General features: G+C 32.7%; 2 protein-coding genes across 3 annotated transcripts; one reads left to right on the top strand and one right to left on the bottom strand.

Annotated features, from left to right (window-relative positions):
• The first annotated feature begins 13,041 nt into the window (after nucleotides 1-13,041).
• Nucleotides 13,042-18,006, top strand: LOC105963241 (uncharacterized). Of its 2 annotated transcripts, none has more exons than XM_012987642.2 (13): nucleotides 13,042-13,243; nucleotides 13,354-13,415; nucleotides 14,084-14,137; nucleotides 14,517-14,592; nucleotides 14,675-14,745; nucleotides 14,851-14,952; nucleotides 15,162-15,251; nucleotides 15,484-15,558; nucleotides 16,182-16,214; nucleotides 16,391-16,468; nucleotides 16,643-16,684; nucleotides 16,798-16,897; nucleotides 17,587-18,006. In XM_012987642.2, the coding sequence occupies exons 1-12, from the start codon at nucleotides 13,189-13,191 to the stop codon at nucleotides 16,879-16,881; spliced, it is 822 nt and encodes a 273-aa protein (XP_012843096.1). In that variant the 5' UTR covers nucleotides 13,042-13,188; the 3' UTR covers nucleotides 16,882-16,897; nucleotides 17,587-18,006. The 2 variants fall into 2 exon arrangements, with proteins under 2 accessions (XP_012843096.1, XP_088674825.1); XM_088818699.1 differs by lacking the exon at nucleotides 17,587-18,006 and adding an exon at nucleotides 17,010-17,132 and having other exon boundaries at nucleotides 13,084-13,243.
• Nucleotides 18,007-18,668: 662 nt separating this feature from the next.
• Nucleotides 18,669-21,261, bottom strand: LOC105964532 (AP2-like ethylene-responsive transcription factor At1g79700). The gene is made up of 7 exons (XM_088818322.1): nucleotides 21,020-21,261; nucleotides 20,577-20,659; nucleotides 19,878-19,966; nucleotides 19,717-19,790; nucleotides 19,580-19,630; nucleotides 19,422-19,498; nucleotides 18,669-19,328 (listed from the first exon to the last, which is right to left on the bottom strand). Exons 1-7 carry the CDS (start codon nucleotides 21,259-21,261, stop codon nucleotides 18,907-18,909), a joined length of 1,038 nt encoding a protein of 345 aa, XP_088674448.1. The 3' UTR covers nucleotides 18,669-18,906.
• Between the last annotated feature and the right edge of the window lie 1,063 nt (nucleotides 21,262-22,324).

Genomic DNA, 22,324 nt, shown 5'->3' with positions numbered 1-22,324 from the left:
GGAATTAAGTTCCTAAATCTACCAAGTACCGTAATTATACTATCCTAAACTATATCTAGACAATCAAAAGGATTGGGGGATGAAATGAAGCTAAAAACAAACAAACAATAATAAAAACAACGGTCCGCCAGTATAAGCGAAGAATTCCGACGTGTGATGGCTTCTAGGGTAAAATCCACCAGTGTACTATCGATAAAGATCTACAAATCCGAATCTATTGTCAATTCTATGTTCGCTAACCCAGACACTAAAATGCCCTAACCCCCGTCTCTAGTGTAGTTAGAGTCTACCCACAGGTCCGACGTCTCCGTTCAGAACCTGATATTAAGAGAGCATTTAGGTCAAGTCCTTAAGGGCTACTCGAGGTGCATCACGTCTCCGTTTCCACACCCCGAGCTATGTTTTCCTAACTTCAAACGAGAAATCTTCTCTCGAGTTCATTCCCATTTACAATCAATTCAACTGTTGGCCAAACAATCGAAAGCATTTAATACAAGAAAACATAAACAGAATCAAAGAACGACAAATAGATCACAGATCTGGAAATCAAAATCAATATATACAAGGTTTCATTTCCCTAAAAGAAAATGCTTAGTTCATACAAACATAGCATCCAAATGAAGAACACGAGAAATCATAAACTAAACGTAAAGAAAAAGCTTATGAAAAACCCGAGTCGAAACCCTCGTCGAAGTTTCCCGCGAAGAACTGGCGAGAACCGAAGAGAAACCCGAAGAAAAAGTCGAAGAGTAGTCGAAGATCAAGTCGAAGAATGAGGCTTGCTTCTATTTATAGTAAGTCAAAGCTTCTTGAGGAAGCTTTGCCTTTTTAGATATTTTTTTACACATCCCGAGGCCATATCGCGATATGGGCATCAGTATCGGGCGATATGGTAAAATTGCAAGCTCTCTGTTTCGTTTCTCCCCATATCGCGATACAGGATGGCATATCGCGCGATATGGCAAAAATGCAAGCTCTCTGTTTCATTTCTCCCCATATCGCGATACAGGATGGCAATATCGCGATATGGTGACTGTCTGAACTTTAAACTCCGTGTTGACCATTTTTCAGGCCGAATTCGACAAAAATGCATTTCACAAAAGTTGTAGCCCTTGCACTTGGCTTTCTAACTCCACTTGAATCAGCTCAATCGGAGGTCATATGAGAGAGTTATGCATGAAATACCGAACGCTGCCATTGTCCGCTAAAATGCAACTTTGCACTTGTTTGGTTTGATTCTCGGCTTCGCTTCCAAAATCGTTTCGAATCGGCAAAAATAGCTAACAAAACCTGAAAATATAAATAAAACAAGAAACGCATAATATAAACAAATAAAGCCGAAAACTCGTACGAACGAAGACCAAAACTTGAAGAATTGATAAGTGAAAATCATGCAAAATGAACACTTATCACACCCTCAAACTTAGATCTTTACTCGTCCCGAGTAAATCAAAACGAAACAAAAACAAAAAGGAAATAGAAACAACAAACTAAAACTAGGCCACTAACGTAGGGAAACACGATTGCATTTAGCGTATGCAACAAGCCTTTGAACCCCTGGGTACCCCCAAAGGACGAGTTGTGTCTCGTGAGGGTTTTCAGACAACACACCCACAAAGTTGCCGGATTGGTCAAAGCATTGCAATTAATTCCAAAGATAAAACGAGCTAGATAACTTAAAATCTTAGAATGGCATACGGCTTAAGGTATTCGACTTTCCTACCGACGCAATTAGTTGTTTCTACACCAAAATGAAAGATAGACTCAAGAATCCGTAATTAAACAGTAAACACAATTATCGAGGGTTTTGAGTAGAAATGTGCATGAAAAGTAAGTTTTGATTCTGAAATTCAGAAACTCGAGTTGGGCATAAGTAAGGTCTATTTATTCAATAGAAAAAAAATGAACAATTTTTTTGGTGATTTTCATCACAACTTTTTCTTTTTTCATTTTTTTTTTTGAAACGGGCATAATCGTGACTCGTGCAAGGCTCGACACCACTGTGTTATCTCTCTGACCCATGTATCGAACTTTAGTCCAAGAAACCCAAGCTTGAAAACTCGAGAGACTTAGGCGACGAGGTGCACCCAACGGGTTAAGCTCGAGTCAGAAAGGCGGGGAAATCAGAGCGTGAATCACAACAACACCACATATTATTATTTTTCTCTTTATCTTTTTTTTTTTTTTTTTTTTTTTTTTTTTTTTTTTTTTAATAGACAAAATAACATAAAATAAAAACGTAAAGACCATTGATAGAACTTTTCGCCAACAACTGGAAATTGTGAACACATAATTCAATTCTAACTCGCCCCCCAAACCTCAGACTATTATACCCCTCAGAAAAGTGCACTCAAGCTTAATCGGAAAGGATTCGAAAGGCTATCCACACAAGTTGCAAAAACGCAGTCGGAAGGTACATCTATAATTAGCCGGTTATCCATAATTTCAATTTTAAAATCAACTAGCCCATTTACTAATTCATTAATTGTTTTGCTTCAATAGAATCCGGAAATGCAACTTACACTCGATCCTATATGAAATGCATGTGACAAACATAACACAATTACGGAAATCAAAATACATAAATGAAACTAAATTATAGGATATGCATGCAAAAGACCAAATCAAAATAAGCTAAACTCACCCCCAAACTTAAATCATGCATTGCCCTCAATGCGAAAAATAAAAGAAAGGAGAAAGAAATACGCCCTGAACAGTCGTGCCGCAGATTGATCAGTGTTCTACGTTTGCGAAAGTGTTCTTTGGTTGCACGGGGTGCCGTGAATTTTGGCACCGATGGCGAATTGCCGGAATTGTCTAGACTTCCCGACCTCTTACTCTTCTTTCCTTGGGGACGAGATACCGGCAAAAATCAAGAAAAATGGGTGAAATCTAGCTTTAATAAAGAAAAAAAAATGCAAAAATGACAAAAACAAAAAATAACAAAATGACGAGAAATAAATAATGGGTTGCCTCCCATTCAGCGCCTGTTTTACTGTCGACGGCTCGACACGTTTTGGACGGATTATGTCCAATCCAAAACCTTGTAGATTGCGCATCCATCCGTCAGTCTTGATACATACTTTGCAATCATATCATGGACTAGATTGCAATCACGTAGTGCCCATCCAATCCCATGGAACTTCTCGTTTGCTTTGGAAATCAGTCGGTAGGAGACTAGAATGGGTTGCTTGCCTACCGATCTCTCAAACTCGTATACAAGATATTCGAGCTTTGGAGTAAGCTCTACCTCAAATTTGAAGCTCGTCTCCTCTCTCACACCCAAATCCAGAGTTACGATGTGGATAGGATTTTCTTCGTCAAATTCCGCATCTACCATCATCTTCATCCCACTCTCATCACACGCAAAAGTATCTACAGAACTGGGATGAATAATTCCCTCAAGGTGCTCAACCTCATCGTTCATACGAAAATCTGTAAATACCTCGTTGTCTTCATAAAGGATGGTCGGATGTGGTTTATGAATGTGACATCTCTGAAAATTTTCGAAAATATTTGCCAAAAAGTGGAGTTCTTCTTGTAGATAGCAGAAGTGCTCATTTGTTTGTGCAATTCCATTTTCTGGGTTCAACCTTCGATGTCTTTCAATATCCTCCAACTCATGTTGAATGTAATCAGCTCTGGATTGAATCTTGCAAAGAGAGAGATCATAAATCGAGGCCATCGATGTATACAAATCTGCTAAAACAAATGAAAAAAAAAATCAAATGAAAAAAAAGAAAAAAAAAAATGTCTAAAGTAAAGTAAGGATAGTTGGTAACGATATTAGTAAATTCAAGATTAACTAATTCCCCGGCAACGGCGCCAAAAACTTGATACGCGTAAAACCTACGTATGAAAAACCGCAAGTGTACAGTATCGCGTTTTGTAGAATAGTGAATTCCAGATATCGATCCACAGGGAATTAAGTTCCTAAATCTACCAAGTACCGTAATTATACTATCCTAAACTATATCTAGACAATCAAAAGGATTGGGGGATGAAATGAAGCTAAAAACAAACAAACAATAATAAAAACAACGGTCCGCCAGTATAAGCGAAGAATTCCGACGTGTGATGGCTTCTAGGGTAAAATCCACCAGTGTACTATCGATAAAGATCTACAAATCCGAATCTATTGTCAATTCTATGTTCGCTAACCCAGACACTAAAATACCCTAACCCCCGTCTCCAGTGTAGTTAGAGTCTACCCACAGGTCCGACGTCTCCGTTCAGAACCTGATATTAAGAGAGCATTTAGGTCAAGTCCTTAAGGGCTACTCGAGGTGCATCACGTCTCCGTTTCCACACCCCGAGCTATGTTTTCCTAACTTCAAACGAGAAATCCTCTCTCGAGTTCATTCCCATTTACAATCAATTCAACTGTTGGCCAAACAATCGAAAGCATTTAATACAAGAAAACATAAACAGAATCAAAGAACGACAAATAGATCACAGATCTGGAAATCAAAATCAATATATACAAGGTTTCATTTCCCTAAAAGAAAATGCTTAGTTCATACAAACATAGCATCCAAATGAAGAACACGAGAAATCATAAACTAAACGTAAAGAAAAAGCTTATGAAAAACCCGAGTCGAAACCCTCGTCGAAGTTTCCCGCGAAGAACTGGCGAGAACCGAAGAGAAACCCGAAGAAAAAGTCGAAGAGTAGTCGAAGATCAAGTCGAAGAATGAGGCTTGCTTCTATTTATAGTAAGTCAAAGCTTCTTGAGGAAGCTTTGCCTTTTTAGATATTTTTTTACACATCCCGAGGCCATATCGCGATATGGGCATCAGTATCGGGCGATATGGTAAAATTGCAAGCTCTCTGTTTCGTTTCTCCCCATATCGCGATACAGGATGGCATATCGCGCGATATGGCAAAAATGCAAGCTCTCTGTTTCATTTCTCCCCATATCGCGATACAGGATGGCAATATCGCGATATGGTGACTGTCTGAACTTTAAACTCCGTGTTGACCATTTTTCAGGCCGAATTCGACAAAAATGCATTTCACAAAAGTTGTAGCCCTTGCACTTGGCTTTCTAACTCCACTTGAATCAGCTCAATCGGAGGTCATATGAGAGAGTTATGCATGAAATACCGAACGCTGCCATTGTCCGCTAAAATGCAACTTTGCACTTGTTTGGTTTGATTCTCGGCTTCGCTTCCAAAATCGTTTCGAATCGGCAAAAATAGCTAACAAAACCTGAAAATATAAATAAAACAAGAAACGCATAATATAAACAAATAAAGCCGAAAACTCGTACGAACGAAGACCAAAACTTGAAGAATTGATAAGTGAAAATCATGCAAAATGAACACTTATCAGTTTCTCTCCAGTCTTCACGTTTGAAGTTTCCAGTCTTCACGTTTGAAGTTTATTCGTTTTGAAGTTTATTCGTTCCGACTGCGGGAGCGTGCTAGCAAGTGAATGTCCAGTCTTCACGTTCGTCACGTTTCGACTGCGGGGGCGTGTTAGAGAATATTATATTATAGAACTCTCCTAATATTAGGATTCTAGTATGATTCGGTTACCTAGATTAGTTAGGATTTAGTTACCTAGTCAAACTCTATTACCTTGGAATATTTCTCTATATATATTCCATGTAATCAACCCATAACACAATGGGGGTTTCTATTCTACGTATTATTATTTCTCTTCTTCTCCTATTCTATTCTTCCAACATGGTATCAGAGTCAGGCCAAATGAAAGGTCCTGAGTTCGAATCCCACAGCCACCCATTTAAAAATATTTCAAGTGCAAGGCTTCAAATGTAATCCGCCTGCACTTGAGGGGGCGTATTGGAAATATTAATATTAAATGATACATTTCACTAACAGCTTAAGCTTTTGGTTGAGATGGTCATTCAACAAATAGGATTATAATATATTGCAGGAGATGGTCATTATTAATCCACTAATCCAGTGTTTCAATAATAAAAACTATATAACACAATAAACTTATTAAATAGAAAATTTTGAGAAAACAAGCACACATAGGGTGGAGAAGAAGAGGCATTTTATTATCAAATTTCATCGATGTTTAATTAGTTGTTTTTTTTCATAGATTGATAATATAACTCGCTTGATTTTTTGGGTTGAATAAAAATAATTTGTGACAATTTCAGTACTTTGGAAAGAAATTTGGATAAATTTCACTTTCTTTCTTATACTTTGGTCTCATATCACTTTATTTCACTTTTACTCTGGATTGCATCAATTTGCGCATCTGCACTTGAAAATTATCTCAATGTGGAACTCGCCGTTAGTTTTCAGACCTTTGACCTTAACACCGTTTGGTATAAGGTCTGAAAATTACAAAAAACCACTCCTCTTAGTTTAAATAATTGTAACAAAATAAAAAATAAGAAAAATAAATTGTGGTTGACTCCGTGGACTATGCTTTCTCGTTGTCTCAAAAAAAAAATTTAATTTTTCTTTTTCGTTTTTTAATTTTATTTTTGTTTTGTTAATAATTATTTAAACTGAGAGGAGTGGCATTTTTGTAATTTTAGAGCTCTGACCAAATGGTGTTAAGGTCAAATGTATGACAAGTACCATCGACGATCACATTGTGATAATTTTTTAAGTACAGTGGGGCAGATCGATGCAATCGATAGTAGAAGGGGTAAAGTGATACCAAACCAAATTACAAAGGGGAAAACTGAAATTTGCCAAAAACATATTACGCGCTCCTTGTACGTTTGAAATTCCCAATATAAGTCGATTACTTCACATATATGACTTTGTGTAATAGGAAAACTAATGAACCAACACTACTTAAAACAGTGACGTTTTATTATGTGTGTTTATATGCTCCAAACTTTATTAATTCTCACGATTCTAATTAGTTTGTCCACTTTTTTCTCTCTCAAATCATGGATACACTTCTAATTGCTAGGTGAGAGAAAAAATCAAGGGTGAAATTTACTCGTGCAACATTTGAGCACAGTGGTGAAGCCAGAATTGAAACTGAAGATGGGCTTAAAGAGAGCAGGAATTCGTGGTCACTAAATTTTTCTAGGGTGTGAACATAAGAAAATAAAAACAGTAAATATCTTCAAAACGAAATATAAAATAAGTTGGCAGATTGAATCATAGTTGTACCCTTAAATTTGTTACGAGAAAGAGAATGCTAATTTTGAAAAAAAAAAATTCCTAATCAATATAGTCTCTAAAATTTGGTGTATTTATGTGAAAATTTAAAGCATTTTCATGGATCAACTATAATTATTTATAAAATTTGTTGTGTTTATGTCAAATTTTAAATTATTTTTCACATGGTTTAACTAAAATTATATATAAATAAGATAAATAATATAAATCGGATCGACTAAGTAGATTAACTAACATATATATATGGTAGCGAAAAAATTTGGACTAGGGTTGGCTAAAGACCATCCTAGCCCTCATGTAGAATCGCCGCCCTTACTTGAGATCGCAATATTCCTTGTATGAATTGTTTTTTATTACTATTAGGAATATTTTTTAAATTTATATTTTAATTCATTTAATTGTCCCCCTTCACTAAACATAAATATTATTCATATTTTAGATCAATTTTCTAATAAAATCACATTTTTCTAATAATTTGAGTCCTTTAATTATCTACCACTCTGTTAAGAATTAAAATATAAAGTGTCATACTATTTTGTTCCCTCAACTTTTTGATCTTTTTCATCCAATTCTTTTGGTGAATATTTCTTAATTCCTACTATATATATTACATTATAGCGCAAATGCAAATAACGTCATGACATGTCTACTTAATTAAAAAATGGACATTCAATTTTTTATTTTGCAAATAGATCCACCAACAGTTATATATATATATATATATATATATATATATATATATATATATATATATATATATATATATATATATATATATATATATATATATATATATATATATATATATATATATAAAATTACATCTAACCCTTGAACATCCACAATTCATTATTTAAACTCTAATTTAACCTTAATTTCAACAATCACCAATTTCGGCCGCCGTCGCTAACCGTCGGTCCATGGTGTTCACATTTTCGTTTTCTTTTGTTTTCTATAAAGTTTTACCAAAACAAAAAAGAATGAAAAAATCAACAATATTGACCGGCGGTCAACCACTAAAAAAATTATTTTGAGTGACGACACCCATTTTTTATATAGTTATATTGTCACCATATTTGTTACTAATGGGGTGTCACTAATACTCTATTGTGACGATAAATAAGGATTAAATGATAGTAGAAGAGCTATTAGTGACAGCAAAAAAAATATTATCACTTAGTGTAGTATTTAATGACAAGTTTTGCATTTGTCACAATTAGGATGTCGCTAATGCAATTTTTTCTTGTAGTGAACCGCAACGACAGTCAAAATTGAATTAGTAGTCAAAATTAGTGAATTGGTCAAATTGAATTTAAATTATGATTTAAATCATGAATTTGGGGTGTTTAAAAAGTTATTTTTGGTATATATTGTAGAGTCTTCCTTAATGGCATCAAGTGTTGGATGTTTTTTTAATTAAGTGTGATTCTCACATATTTAAAAAGTTATTTTTGGTATGTATATTTTTTTAACCTTAGATTTTTTTTTTTTTTTTTTTTGGTGCAAACCTTAGATTACTTATGCAATTTAGAAGCAACCACTAAAAGAAGTAAATGATACAGTTACTGGGCAATTGAAACTAAGCCCTTATTGGTTAGTGGGCCAAATACAGCAAATTTATAGACAAAACTGGGCCGGGAAGTAGGGTCCACATAGAACTATTGGTATCTGTTAGGGTCCAATTTTTTTTTTAAATTATTATTATTATTATTATTATTATTATTATTATTATTATTATTATTATTATTATTATTATTATTATTATTATTATTATTATTATTATTATTATTATTATTATTATTATTATTATTATTATTATTATTATTATTATTATTATTATTATTATTATTATTATTATTATTATTATTATTATTATTATTATTATTATTATTATTATTATTATTATTATTATTATTATTATTATTATTATTATTATTATTATTATTATTATTATTATTATTATTATTATTATTATTATTATTATTATTATTATTATTATTATTATTATTATTATTATTATTATTATTATTATTATTATTATTATTATTATTATTATTATTATTATTATTATTATTATTATTATTATTATTATTATTATTATTACTAGATTTTTTGGCCCGTGCGATACACAAGATTGAAGTAAAATTAATACAATGTAAAGTTCAATTTAAACGAAGCTGAAGTTTCTATTCATTTTGATGTTTTGCTATATGCATTGATGATACTTCCCTATTCATAAATTTTTTTGCCATATTTATTAATTTAATTTTATGTTTTTTGACGTAATATGGTTGTATATTTATCTTATCTCAGTTAATGTAAAAGTTTGACGAATCTTCTTCTCTATCACCAATAACAGGCCTCAGTAAATTTACTGTAAATCAATGATGCCATTAAATCTCAAGAATTTATCAAAACAACTTTACTTTTATTAATAAGATAAGAACCAAATGATTTTTTCTAAACAATTAAATAATTTTCCCACAAAATTAATATTAAGTAAAATGACAATTTTAGTGGGAAAAAATACGTAGATTTATGGCCAAAAAGTTTGGATACTTAACGAATTAATTAAAGTTGATTATATTAAATATAATAAAACAATAAAATTAAATAAATAAATAAATTAATGAAAATTATAACTATCAAATGAACGGAATTTTTTTTCTAGAATTTACCACGAATAACCTTACTTTTATTAAAATTCCTAAAATTTACCATGAGCAACCTTACTTTTATTAATAAAATTATTGCAAACCTGCGAGCGTACCACTACATCACATGAAGTAGGTGCATAAATTAAGTTGTTCATATTAATTGGGGAAAATTTTGGTACAATTATCAAGTAACAAATTAAATAAAATGGTGTGACCAATCAACAAACTTTATATAGTAGCTTTTACTGTTTTCAGATACTACCACAAGATCTAATGTCACGCGTTTCTTTTAGATGTATTACTCTTAATGGAGTCGAATGAAACAATACACAAATTTAATATACTTTGGTTGGATATTAATTTCAGATATGCTGTATATCTTCATTTTTATTTATTGCCTATTGATAGAGTGAATAATGCTCAAGTATTTCGCCACTGGCTTTTATGATAAAACATTTATTGTTTTAAAAATAACAAATAAAAGGTGGTGATGGAAATTAATATTTGCTAAAGAGTGATAATGGAGTAGGAAGAAGTGACATACGCGTCTAATAAATAACATGCATCAACCGATCGGTGGAACTATAGTTAAACCTCTATAAATTAATATAGTCGGGATTAATAAAATTCTATTAATTTAAGTGAGATTACTAATTTATCGAATATTAACTTATCAAAGTTATATCTTTTCTGTGGAATTGCACAAGAATAGAGTTTATACAACACATATGAATGGTGGCAAATAGTGGGAAATCAAAAACATTTTAAAGAGAAAAAATGAAAAAAAAAAATTAGAATGTGTTTGGGTAACAAAATACATACATTTAGTCATCAATATTTGATCGAGTTTCATCCATCTATATATAATATAAAAGAAGGGTCTGCAATCTCAATATGACATGTATCAAAATGCTTATGTCAAATTTCTACATTATTACCAATCCTCATTAGAAGAATTGTTAGTCTTTACCTATAGGATAAATGTTTAGGGTTCGAGTCCCCCCTCTCCTATTTCTTCTTGTAATGGACTTGAATTTACTCAAAAAAAAAAAAGTTCCAACTATTTAGTTGGCACTAAATTGCTTAGAGCATTTGCAATAATAAACTTAATCTTAATACTTAGAGTGCCACCTAGGATATATTGATTTTTTATTAAATAATTATCCCCAATGCAAATTTTAAGAAAAATCTCTAAAATAGGGGATTGTTTAGGAAAACCATATTTAAGAATTTTCAAGAAGTCATTTATGATTGTTTGATCAAAATTAACTTTATTTCTATCCCGCCACCACAAGTTTATTTTATATTAGAGTTTAAGCATTTAGAGAGTTATAAACAAGTTGTAGGGTTACTTAACCATATGACTATGACAATATGTTAAGAAAAAATAATGAAGCACTTCAAATCAAGTTAAGATTTAAGAGATGTCATTTACTTCCAATTTATGTTAAACTTTGTTCATCATGAAATGTTATAATATTAAGAGTTGTGAGAGATTTTAAATATATAATATTAAATGGTTTAATCTCAATTTGCACCCTTAAAATATAGATTTTTGACGCTTTGCACTCTCAAAAAAAAAAAAAAAATTAATAAGATTTTGCACCCTCGAAACACAATATAAATCATGCATAATGTACCTCGGTTGAATTTTTAAAACTAATAAATATAATTTAATATTTTTAGTGGTATTTTTTTAGAATATCAAATGTCAAATCATTTTTATATGTATCAATCCTTTTGAAAAAACATGGTGCAAAAATAAAAATACTTCTCATCTACACATTTTTAAAAAATCGCAAAAATATAGTTTATAAAAAATAAAAAGAACAAAAATGTTCTTCGGCTATGTTGTTGTAAAGTTATTTGGAAATTATGTTTATTCCAATAATTTCTATCAAATATTTTCACTAATTACAATAAAAAGATCTGTCAATAGAATAGTTAGTGAGAAAAGTTTATTTTTAAGTAACAAAATAATGTTTTTTCAGTAAGTCATTGTTATTTTTTTTTCTTTCACATTTTGTATGGCCGAAATTATGGTGGATGTAGAAGAAAATAATGATTTAATTAGTTATTTTGCACCCTAGAAATGAAAAAAAAAACTAATAAAACTTGAAATTACCTTCATTAAGTTTTAAATATTCAATTCATGATGCATTGTTAATAATTTATTGTGTTTCGAATGCAAAGTGCTATTAATTTTTTTTCAAGGGTGCAAAGTGTCAAACTACTATATTTCAAGGGTGCAAAGTGGAATGAAGCCAATATGAATTATCAAGATTGTTTGAATAACAATTCATTTTACAATAATTTTTCAATTCCAAGCTCTAATTTTCAAAATACTTACAAGTTATTTATAGGAAATTACCAAGGTGGTAAAAGGTGGGAATCGGACCCAATTTAGTTAGGCACCGTCTCACGATTAACCAGTGCGGTGGTGATTAATCGGTAATAAATTGGAAATAAATCTGTTTTTTAAATTTAATGTAATATAATTTTAGATATTATTGGCAAATACTCAAAATATAAATAAAAATATATTTAAACATGATTTTATACCCATAATTTATATATCATAATCACATAATAAATTTTTAATAATAATTACAACATAATATAATAAAAATCCTTACAAAATACAAATAAAAAGAAAATCTTGTGCATCCAAAATTATACTTGAACATTAACACTAACATAATAAAACAAAGCATAAACTTATTTTTTATTAAAAGCCAAACCTTTTTTATTAGAAGAAAAAAAAGAAAAGAAAAAAAACCGATTTATGATCAATTTTTGCCACCAAAGTTTGACCGACTCAACCCGTCTTAGACTGTCTAAAACCGCCTCACAGGCAAAAACCGTTTTTTCAAACCTTTATACTCAAATCGTAAAGATTTTAGACCGCGTCCACCTCGAGACCGATTAATCGACCACATTGACTGATTTTTAGAATACTGCAAATTACATATGATTTTCTTTTTCGAAATCTATTCAATTTATTCCAATTACATATGGTTGACCGTAAGGTTAAGAGGGTAAGTGTATCTTTTAAAGTACGAGTGGGTAAATTTATTTTTTAAAATACGAGTGTGTTAGTGTTACATAGAACATAGTAGAATGGATACAGCGTATATACCCACTTATTTATCCCAAAAAAAATTTTGTAGATTTTCTTTCATCCATAGTCATTCGCGTTTCCGCAGTGTTCAGGCCCAAAACATAGGAACTAATATAGCCCAAAACATACCGCTTTATCATACGACGTCGTATCGATTATCGCTCCTGCAAGTTTTAGTATTCGAAGCAAAAATTTGGGGATTAAAAATTCAAAGTGCAAAAGCTCACGTCTTCTCTGATACTAGAGAGAGAAAAACCGTTAGGGCTTCACTTTTTACTGATCATACGCCATGGCCATGCAAGCTGGAATGGGATTATCCAGGATCGTATTCATAGTCGGAGCAGGTATTTCTCTTTGTATATATATGTGTGTGTTTTTTTTTTTTTTTTTTTTTTTTTAATTATTCTTCATCTGAGAAGAGGTAAAAATTTGCTGTGGTTTTGATGTGGATTAGGTTATACGGGAACTATTCTTCTGAAGAATGGTAAATTATCAGATGTATTAGGTGAAATTCAGGTACTTAATCAATTTTCCCAGCTCCTCCCTATTTCTTTCTAAATTCACTTTCGCCTGGATTTTTAGGTCAGTTCTATTTAGGCCTCGTTTGGTTGGGGATATTAACTTTTATTAACTAAATAATTGGACTTTGTTTCATGTTTGGTATCCCCAATTATTTGCGTAAATATTATGTTAGCATGGCTTATTGCGCTTTATCTTGCCTCTTAAGGAGCTTTTTTGTTGGACTGATAAAATAATTGGGGTTTTATTAAATTATTTAATCTTATTTTGGCAACCAAACTAGGCATTAGAATTTTACGATAGGAGCATTAGTAGCCATGTTGTGAAGTTTTGGGCATATTAGGTTAACTGTTTATTGTGATTTTAGTGTTAAATAAGAAGTGTAATTTTGTGCACTTTAATATAATTTTTTTCCTCCGAGTGTTTTCTTGTTTTGGGAGGATATTCGATGTTAATAAATAACAATGACATTAACTTTTAATAAATTTTTAAATGATTTTAAAGTTATCGTGCTTTTTCCAGTGTGCTAATTTAAAAATCCTTGTCGAATTGAAGTTCCTAAAGCAGCAATTTCTTATAATGTGGTGTATATATATATATATATATTTTTATTCTGTGTACGTGATTATGAAATCTGTGTTTATTGGGCTTCTTGTATTTGGCAGAATCTAGCTAAAGGCGGCGAGTCTGATGGAGATTCTGATGCCATTGCCACCCAGGTATCTATCTTAATATTATTGAGACATAGTTCTTTAATCTACTGGCATTTTTCATCGTATTATTTACTCGTTCTATCTAATCATTATCATGTTTGACTGGAACGACAAAGGATCTCAATTCTTATCATTTATCACTGATTAAATACTTGAATCTGATTAAAATTTGTTAGAAATAATATTATTTGCAAATAAGAGGTGTTTCTCTCATTAAATCTTCTATCTCTGAGTACGTTTTCTTGAATTTTGACTATTAAAAAGGGAGTTTATGCTTTGGATTTTGTTGGCTGAAAAAGGGAGTTTATGCACATGAGTTTGTTGCCTGTGATTCAGTAAAGAAAACTTTTGCAGTACAGATTTGATCTGGTTTGTTCTTTTACAGATTCGCCGGTTAGCCATGGAGGTTCGCCAGCTGGCCTCATCGAAGCAGATTACTGTTCTAAATGGGAATGGCGAAAGTCAGTATCTCGTGTTTATGTCAGAAAATATCACGGTGTATATAGCCGTCTAAGATATTCTCTCCTCTTGTATCTGTCACAGGTAACTTAGCATCTCTAATAGTGCCAGCTGCTGCTGTTGGAGCCTTGGGTTACGGATACATGTGGTGGAAGGTTGTAAAATCGTTCCGATTTAAATTCTGTCAATACGCCTTACGTAGGGAACTAATTTATGTTTCTGTTGTTCTGATCTCTTTAATTCTGTTTTTAAATCGTTAGGGTATTTCTTTCTCAGACGTGATGTTCGTAACAAAAAGCAGCATGGCAAACGCTGTTTCAAACTTGACAAAACATTTGGATAATGTGTCTAAGGCTCTTGCTGTAAGTAATATTTTATTTTGTGCAATTTGATTCCCCGTATTTCGATTTGTTTTAGTAGTTTCTATAGTTTCAATGTTGCCTCATATTGTTGCCGTTGTTTCTCATGACATTTCAAATCATATATTTGTTGCAACCTCTGTGATGTAACTGTCTTTTAGCATATATGAGATTTCTGTGAAGCTTCATTTTTAAATCGTTTTTCTAATCAGGCAACAAAAAGGCACTTAACTCAGAGAATCGAGAACTTGGACGGGAAACTTGATGAGCAAGTAGAGATTTCCAAATTAATTAGGAATGAGGTACATTAAAAGGAATAAGTACTTACTGGCTTTTGTTTTTTTGTGTGTGTGTGTGTGTGGTTTCATTGGCTGCCAGTATGGTTGGCTCCGTTAAGTATAATTGTGGCTCTCGTTTTTAGCTAGCAATTTGTAGAACCAGTTTGTGCTGGTTTCTTGTTATGGAAGGCTTCGAAATTACGTTTTGGACCGTTATTCAGTGTAATAATTTCCGGATTTTTAACTTGTGAAACAGGTTGTTGATGTACGGGACGACCTCTCTCATATTGGATTTGATTTGGATGAATTGCATAGGATGGTTGCTGGCCTGGTTGGTTTTCGATTTTGTATAATTCTTCGTTAAATCTCTGATTATTTGCTGATTTAAGTTTGTCACATGACTATGTTGTGACCAAATTATCATCGAAAATCAATGCTGTTCCTGATTTTGATAGCGTGAGTTCGACGCCTAAAAATTAAAACTAATCATTGAAAACATAGTTGTTTTACCTATTTAATTGTTCTCGGGATCAGGTAACTTGTGTCAGCAATAAGTTGCACTAGTATATTAACTTTTGGCAACCGTAGTTTATACATTGTCGTCGGATGCGGCAGATGAAGTTCTTCATTACAAACAAAGTTCAATTAATTTATATGTATCTTCTAATTTTTTGTTGGCTGGTCTTATTGTATATAACTAGCTATCCATTATATTAATTCATATTATCATAATTGTTACGCGTATTGTAAAAACGATAAGCTAATTGGGCCAACCTAATAGGCCCACAATTTCTCTACTTACTGGGCCACGAGCCCGATTTAGAAGAACATTTTTTTAGCATTTGTTTTACCTGTTTTTGGCTGTTTCTTTTTTGCGTCGTTTCGTCCAACATGCAGCATTTTGTGTGCTTCATTATTTTCCTTTCCCATCTAATTGTATATCTGTGAATGCAGGATCTCAAGCTACACTCTCTAGAAAGCAAACAGGTGATATATTTATTTCTAAATTGAAATATTTGTTATACTTAATAAGGACACTATGATTTATTTTTTTCAACTTTGCTATACTTTAGTGATGTATATCTCAAAGCAAAGTGATTATCTGTTATGGGTCGATGCGACGTTAATATGTTGACTGTTAATTGAATCATATTGTGTTGTAGGAGCTTGCAAACGCTGGGGTAATGTATCTGTGTAGCGTTGTGAACGGAACAAAGACGAAAATGCCAGAAGTTCTTCAGGTCTGGAATCGTTTGTTTTCTCGTTTTTGCAATTTTTTCATGAAAATAAGTATATGAATTTTAAATAGGGTTCAATCCTGCCCCTCCCTTACTTTCCCAAAGTGATTACTAGGTTCCCTTTTTCTTTTGTTTTATTATTTCATTTTACCTATTTTTTCGACTCGTTTTTTGCAGGATCAACTTAAAATTTCTGGAAATGCAGTTCCAAGTCTATTGGTACTTGATCTATTTATGCTGTCATTATTTTTGCTCAACAACATCTGATTTAAAAAAATAAATCCCTCTTATTTAGTACATTTTTCGTGAATTTTAACATGATTTGTCGACAGGGTCTGAAAGAGATTGCGGATTCTGCTCTATTTACAAACAAGTTATTGACAGATGGAAACGCGCAGGCTGTTCTGATAAGCTGAACAAAACCTCGATGAGGTACATTACTTGAAGCGCGTTGCGTCTGCTTTTTCTGTTTATATATTTTGCATATATACATAGATAGAATGCCCGTTGCAACTCTGTTACTGCATCAAAGATTGGAGTGCAGGAATTTTTGGCTGCTAGTCTTTTTAGTGAGTTCGGAGAGTAGTGTTTCACTATGTGATTTAATCTGCTCGATTATTATTATCTTTTTACCAAGTAAATGATGAAACTTTACGGTTTATTATTATCTTCGTTCTATGTCTCCGTTCTTATATGTATATTGTGAAAATCAAGAGCTTCGGAATGTTCAACTCTTCAACAAAGAATGTTGAATACATATATGTTCGACGGTATTAGTATGGTGCCAATGGTACAATTAAATTAATATCGTCGTAGACGACGCTATTGGTTAATGATCTCGTCCATGAATATTATCGGAATGGAATTTTCTTTTGTTATTAAAAGTTTTGTAAATTTAATGTTTTTCTTCCAATATTTAATTCCTCAACATATAAGAAGAGAAATATTCCACTACAATAGAACTAACATAATCCCAATACAATGCAAATAATCCAATATAAATAAGGAAAGTATGTCATGGCCTCTAGAATGGAAAATATTTTGAACTAAATATTTCTCGTTTCTCATCCCCACTTCCACACCGTTCTATCTTCTCACCACTGCTGCCGCCCTCCTTCCAGGTTGTACACCAGAGGTGACGCCCCCCTTCTTCCAGATTGTATACAAAGGCGGTGATGGCGGGGTGTGGTAGCGGAGTAATCGACGATGGTGCCAATTCGTGTTCATAATTAATTTTGACGATTGGAAGACAAATGTTTTTAGATTTTTTTTTCTTCTTAATTCCCCGGTCTCCCTTCTCTCAATCTCTCGCGACGTTGGCGATGGTAGACCGACGGCGGTTGCCAAAGGTGTCATTGTCCGCACAAATTTTCAACAAAAAGAGAAAAAAGAGTTTTACAAAACGAAGATCGAAGAAGGAAAGAATTATGTTCATCTTGCTAGAGTCTGCCAACTGGACATATATAGTCATACATAATCGATATGAACTTTGTGAATTTATTAGGTATTTTCGGAATAAAAAGTGTTAGGGGTCTCACAAAGGAAGGAATTTTAGCGATGAGTCTAATACTATTTATTAGTGGTTTAAGGAACCTATAGCTAATGACCCCATATAAATATCTACGAGATCAAGAAATCAAATAATTTTAATTAGTCAGAGAAAGTAACATAAGAACCAACCAACAAATTAGTTAGTATCCCCAAAATAAATGCAAAATCTGGAAGTGGAACTTCGATCATCTGGACATCCCGCCCAATCAGCATCGGACTATATTGTGAGCTTCAGATATCGTAGAATCCGTTTCACCACTATCCAATGTTCCTCCGTAGGCTTGTTCACCCTAAAGGAAATATCAGGACGTGTCAATTATTATTAGATTGAGAATCATTTGTGACCAAATGTACTCGGGTGCTCTAAAGTTATATCTCTTTGAGTTTGAATTTCTCATTTCAAGTTGAGATAAAATCGTATGATCAAAATAGTGAACACTGTCAAAAGTTGTCACCGAACTTCTCTTCTGGCGTTGGGTGGTTTCCGACTTGTACTTTTCAGTCAATTATTCAGCCACTAACCTATGTTTTACCTAATGAGATACTAATAAAAATATAGCTAAAAAAAAAAGGGTAACGACCGATGTCGAAAAGTAACGAAATGGAGTACAAATCATACACTCGTCACAACCTGAGATTCTCAAGAAGCTACTTAGAGATCTACGTCCTTACCTCACATTAAACATCAAACAAAAAGATCTTATTACATTTCACAGTTTTCGTTTGCTACGTCGGCAACCGGACATTAACATAGTATACATATATACCTAAGACTAAACCACCATGTATGGGATTTTCACACGGCCAGTATATTGCACGGAATTCCGAAACGCCGTCTTCTCGTGCAATCTCTCTCCCTCCGCATCAACATTTTCATTCTCGTTATTTTTTTATTCATTATCACCACTAGAAGAAGAAGAGGAAGCAGTAGCAGTAGTAGTAGTAGTAGTAGTCTTCTCAACGAGTTGTTTGAACAATGAAGAACGGAGTAGTAGCCCCAGTGCCGTTGGAGAAGTCGCCTTGTTGGAACACCCCAAAGGCATTTTCCTCTCGATTATTTCGCGTTTCTCACAAATCGCGGGATTTTTTATCGCGAAGGAACTTGCATTCGTGGGTTCTTTGTTGAGGTTCAAGTAGTTCGATTCGGATTGTGGAATCGCCGCGTCTTCTGATATTAGTCCCGTTGAATTGTCGCCGCATGCGGGCTTTAGCCATCTGATGTAAGTGCTCAGATCGAAGTTAGTCACCGCATTGATTCCTCTGTACTCGATCGCCGCCACGTCGTAAGCGTGTGCAGCTTCTTCTTGTGTGCCTGTTTTGTGTAACATGATAGTTTCGAGATTTTTTACAAACTTTTAGGAGATATATTTATTATCGATGTATGATTGATTGATTGATAACTCACCGTAAGTACCTAGATAGAGATATTTATTGCCGAAAACGCGGCCGATTCTCGCTTCCCACCTTCCATTGTGATGGTGCCTTAATAAAACACGAGTTCGTAAATCAGTGCAAAAGTCGGGCGTAATTATTTAAGCTACAAATTTCGCTTGATTAATTTACCTTGCGACGCCTCTGTACTTCGATATACCTCTTGCAAAACCACTGCTTCTCCTGTGTCAAAAGATCCAACGAGTCGGATAATTAGTTTATTAGTCGAACGAAAAGTTGAAGTCATTTTATTTATTTTTTTGAGTTACCTTCTTAGAGAGGCCAAATATTCCTCCCTCGTTACGTTTTGCATTATTTCGATCTCTCTGTCATAATCGGATATCTGGCAGGAAAAATACTAGATGAATTTAGAGAAGAGATATAAGTACAAATATCGGATAATCGTTCGTGATTGAAGAATCGATCGTACGGGGAAATTGGTGTAGGTTGATGCTCCCCAATACTTGATTGCAGCCAAATCATATGCTCTTGCTGCAGATTCTTCTTCATCATATGCTCCTAATCAAATAATATTTTGGTTACAAAAAAATTATTACAAATTATTCTTACTTTATATGTATGTATATTATGTATATTACAAAAGTGTAAGGAAATAACTCACCAAGATACACTACTCCATACACCGAACCGAAAATGCAGCCACATTGTCGAAAGAAGCCGTATTTAGCATTTGAGTACATGGAAACAGTGTAACAAATAATGAAATTTATGAGTTAATTGCATTGTTATATTTTCAACAGAAAAGGTTAAAAAAAAAATTGTATATATATATATGGGAATAATACAATTTTCATCCCTCAAGTTTGCACCGTTTTCATATTTGGTCCTCCATGTTCACAAAAAACATATTTGATCCCTCATGTTTCAAAAATTCAACATTTTTAGTCATTCCCGTCAAGTTTCTGTTAGTACTAACGGGATCAAACGTGTGCCAATGACTGCATTAAGTAACGAACTAACGGTAAATTGATGAAAATGACCGAAAATGTTTAATTATTGAAACATGGGGATCAAATGTAGTTTTTATAAACATAAGGGATCAAATATAAAATCAGTGCAAACTTGAGGGGTGAAAATTATAATTTTCTCTAAATATATATTATGTTACCTTGTTTTCCTTTCTTTTTCTGTGTTGGATTCCAAGTCCCTTTATCCCATAGATGAGCTTCGTAACGCCCTGTCCACCGATGTCTGTAATAAAACGAAAAATAAACGAACAAAAAATAATATAAGGGTGCATCTGGATGGAGGGATTTGGGGGAGGGATTTCAAATCCATAATAACAAATCCCTCGGACTTGTTTGGATTGAGGGATTTGGAGATGGATTTCAAATCCCCACCCCTCCTTTTTAGTTGATTTTGGAGCAATAGTGATGGATTTCAAATGACTCCAAAATTGGAGTCATTTCAAATCCATTCCCCAAATCAAATCTCTCCCCAAATCCCTCAATCCAAATGGAGCCTAATTTTTTTTCCTGCATCTCTCATATTTTTCAATTTGTAAGAATATTTTAATTTTAATTTAAAAAAAAAAAAATTAAAATGACAGACCTACTAACACCTCGGAATCTTGAACTCCTCTTCATTGCAGTAGTAGTAGCAGTAGTAGTAGTAGTTGGAGGCGTTTGACCAATATGGAACGGATGTTGACTATTTTCTTCATTGTAGGTTAGTGCAACTAAAGGAGGAGATCTCCGCCTCCTCTTCACACACTTAGTCGTCGTCTCGGTTTCGACTATGGAGAATACGCTTTTTTCAGGAACGGCCTCATATTTAGTGCAACTGTCGTCCATTTAATTTTACGGCTACTTAATTTCGATGAAATTTACTCCGACAAAATCACTTTATATACGAGTAGATGTTCCATTTCATTTGCTTGTTTTTTTCTTGTTAAAACTTTGTCCCTATTACAAAAGAGACAAAGTGAATCGATGATTACATTGTCAAGTTTTGTGTCCTTTTTATCCAGTTAGTTGGACACTAACTTAACTGTTTATGATTATCAAACTTAACCACCTTCACTTAATTAATTAATTAGATGATATTCATTATGTGCTAGCCAATTGATGTTATCCAGGTTGTCTTTTGCACCCTGTAAAAAAATTAATAACAATTTGCACCCTCAAAATAGATAAATCATTCACAATGCATCCCCATATTGATTTTGTATAACTTAATGAGGATAAGTTATCCTCAATACTGGTTTTTTAAGAAAAAATCGCACCAAGTGACTTGAAAATTAGTTGTTTATACACCAAAAAATATTATTTCCAAATATTTTCTTACCAAATTATTTGAGAGGTGGATCTTGTACTGGAATCAGTAAAAAGAAATTGATATAATCAATCATGGTACTTTTTTTTTTAATATGTTTATGTTAATTATGTGTGTCGAGTTTTAAAAAAAATCCTTCAGCCAATTTTTATTATAAAAATGAGTCTAACAAATATTTTCACAAATTAATAAACGAAATAACAATAAAAAAAATAATGAGATCTTTTTTTTTTTGTGAGAAAACAATTTGTCATCAAATTAATTTAGTGATTAATTCTTTTATTAATTTGTGAAAATATTCAGGGTGCAATTTGAATAGTTTATTCTTTTTTTAGGGTGCAAAATGCTATTAAATTTTTCTGAGGATGCAAAGTGACAAAATGTTCTATTTCGAGGGTTCAAAGCGGAAATAAGTCTAAAGATTAAAAAAGAATAATAATAACTTATATGATCTAAAACAGATAAAAACATAAGAAAAACCTCGTAATGAATCGAAGAAACAGACAAATATAATGATCGTATCATAGTAAAAAACAAACCATGTTTTTGTATTACATGGGGTGATAAGGTGTGAATTGGCCT

This window comes from Erythranthe guttata, chromosome 5 (assembly GCF_056151865.1).
Source record: "Erythranthe guttata isolate IM_541 chromosome 5, IM_541, whole genome shotgun sequence".
NCBI lineage: Eukaryota > Viridiplantae > Streptophyta > Magnoliopsida > Lamiales > Phrymaceae > Erythranthe > Erythranthe guttata.
The sequence above is the reverse complement of the archived record's forward strand: the minus strand, read 5'-3'. Positions and strand labels throughout refer to the sequence as shown.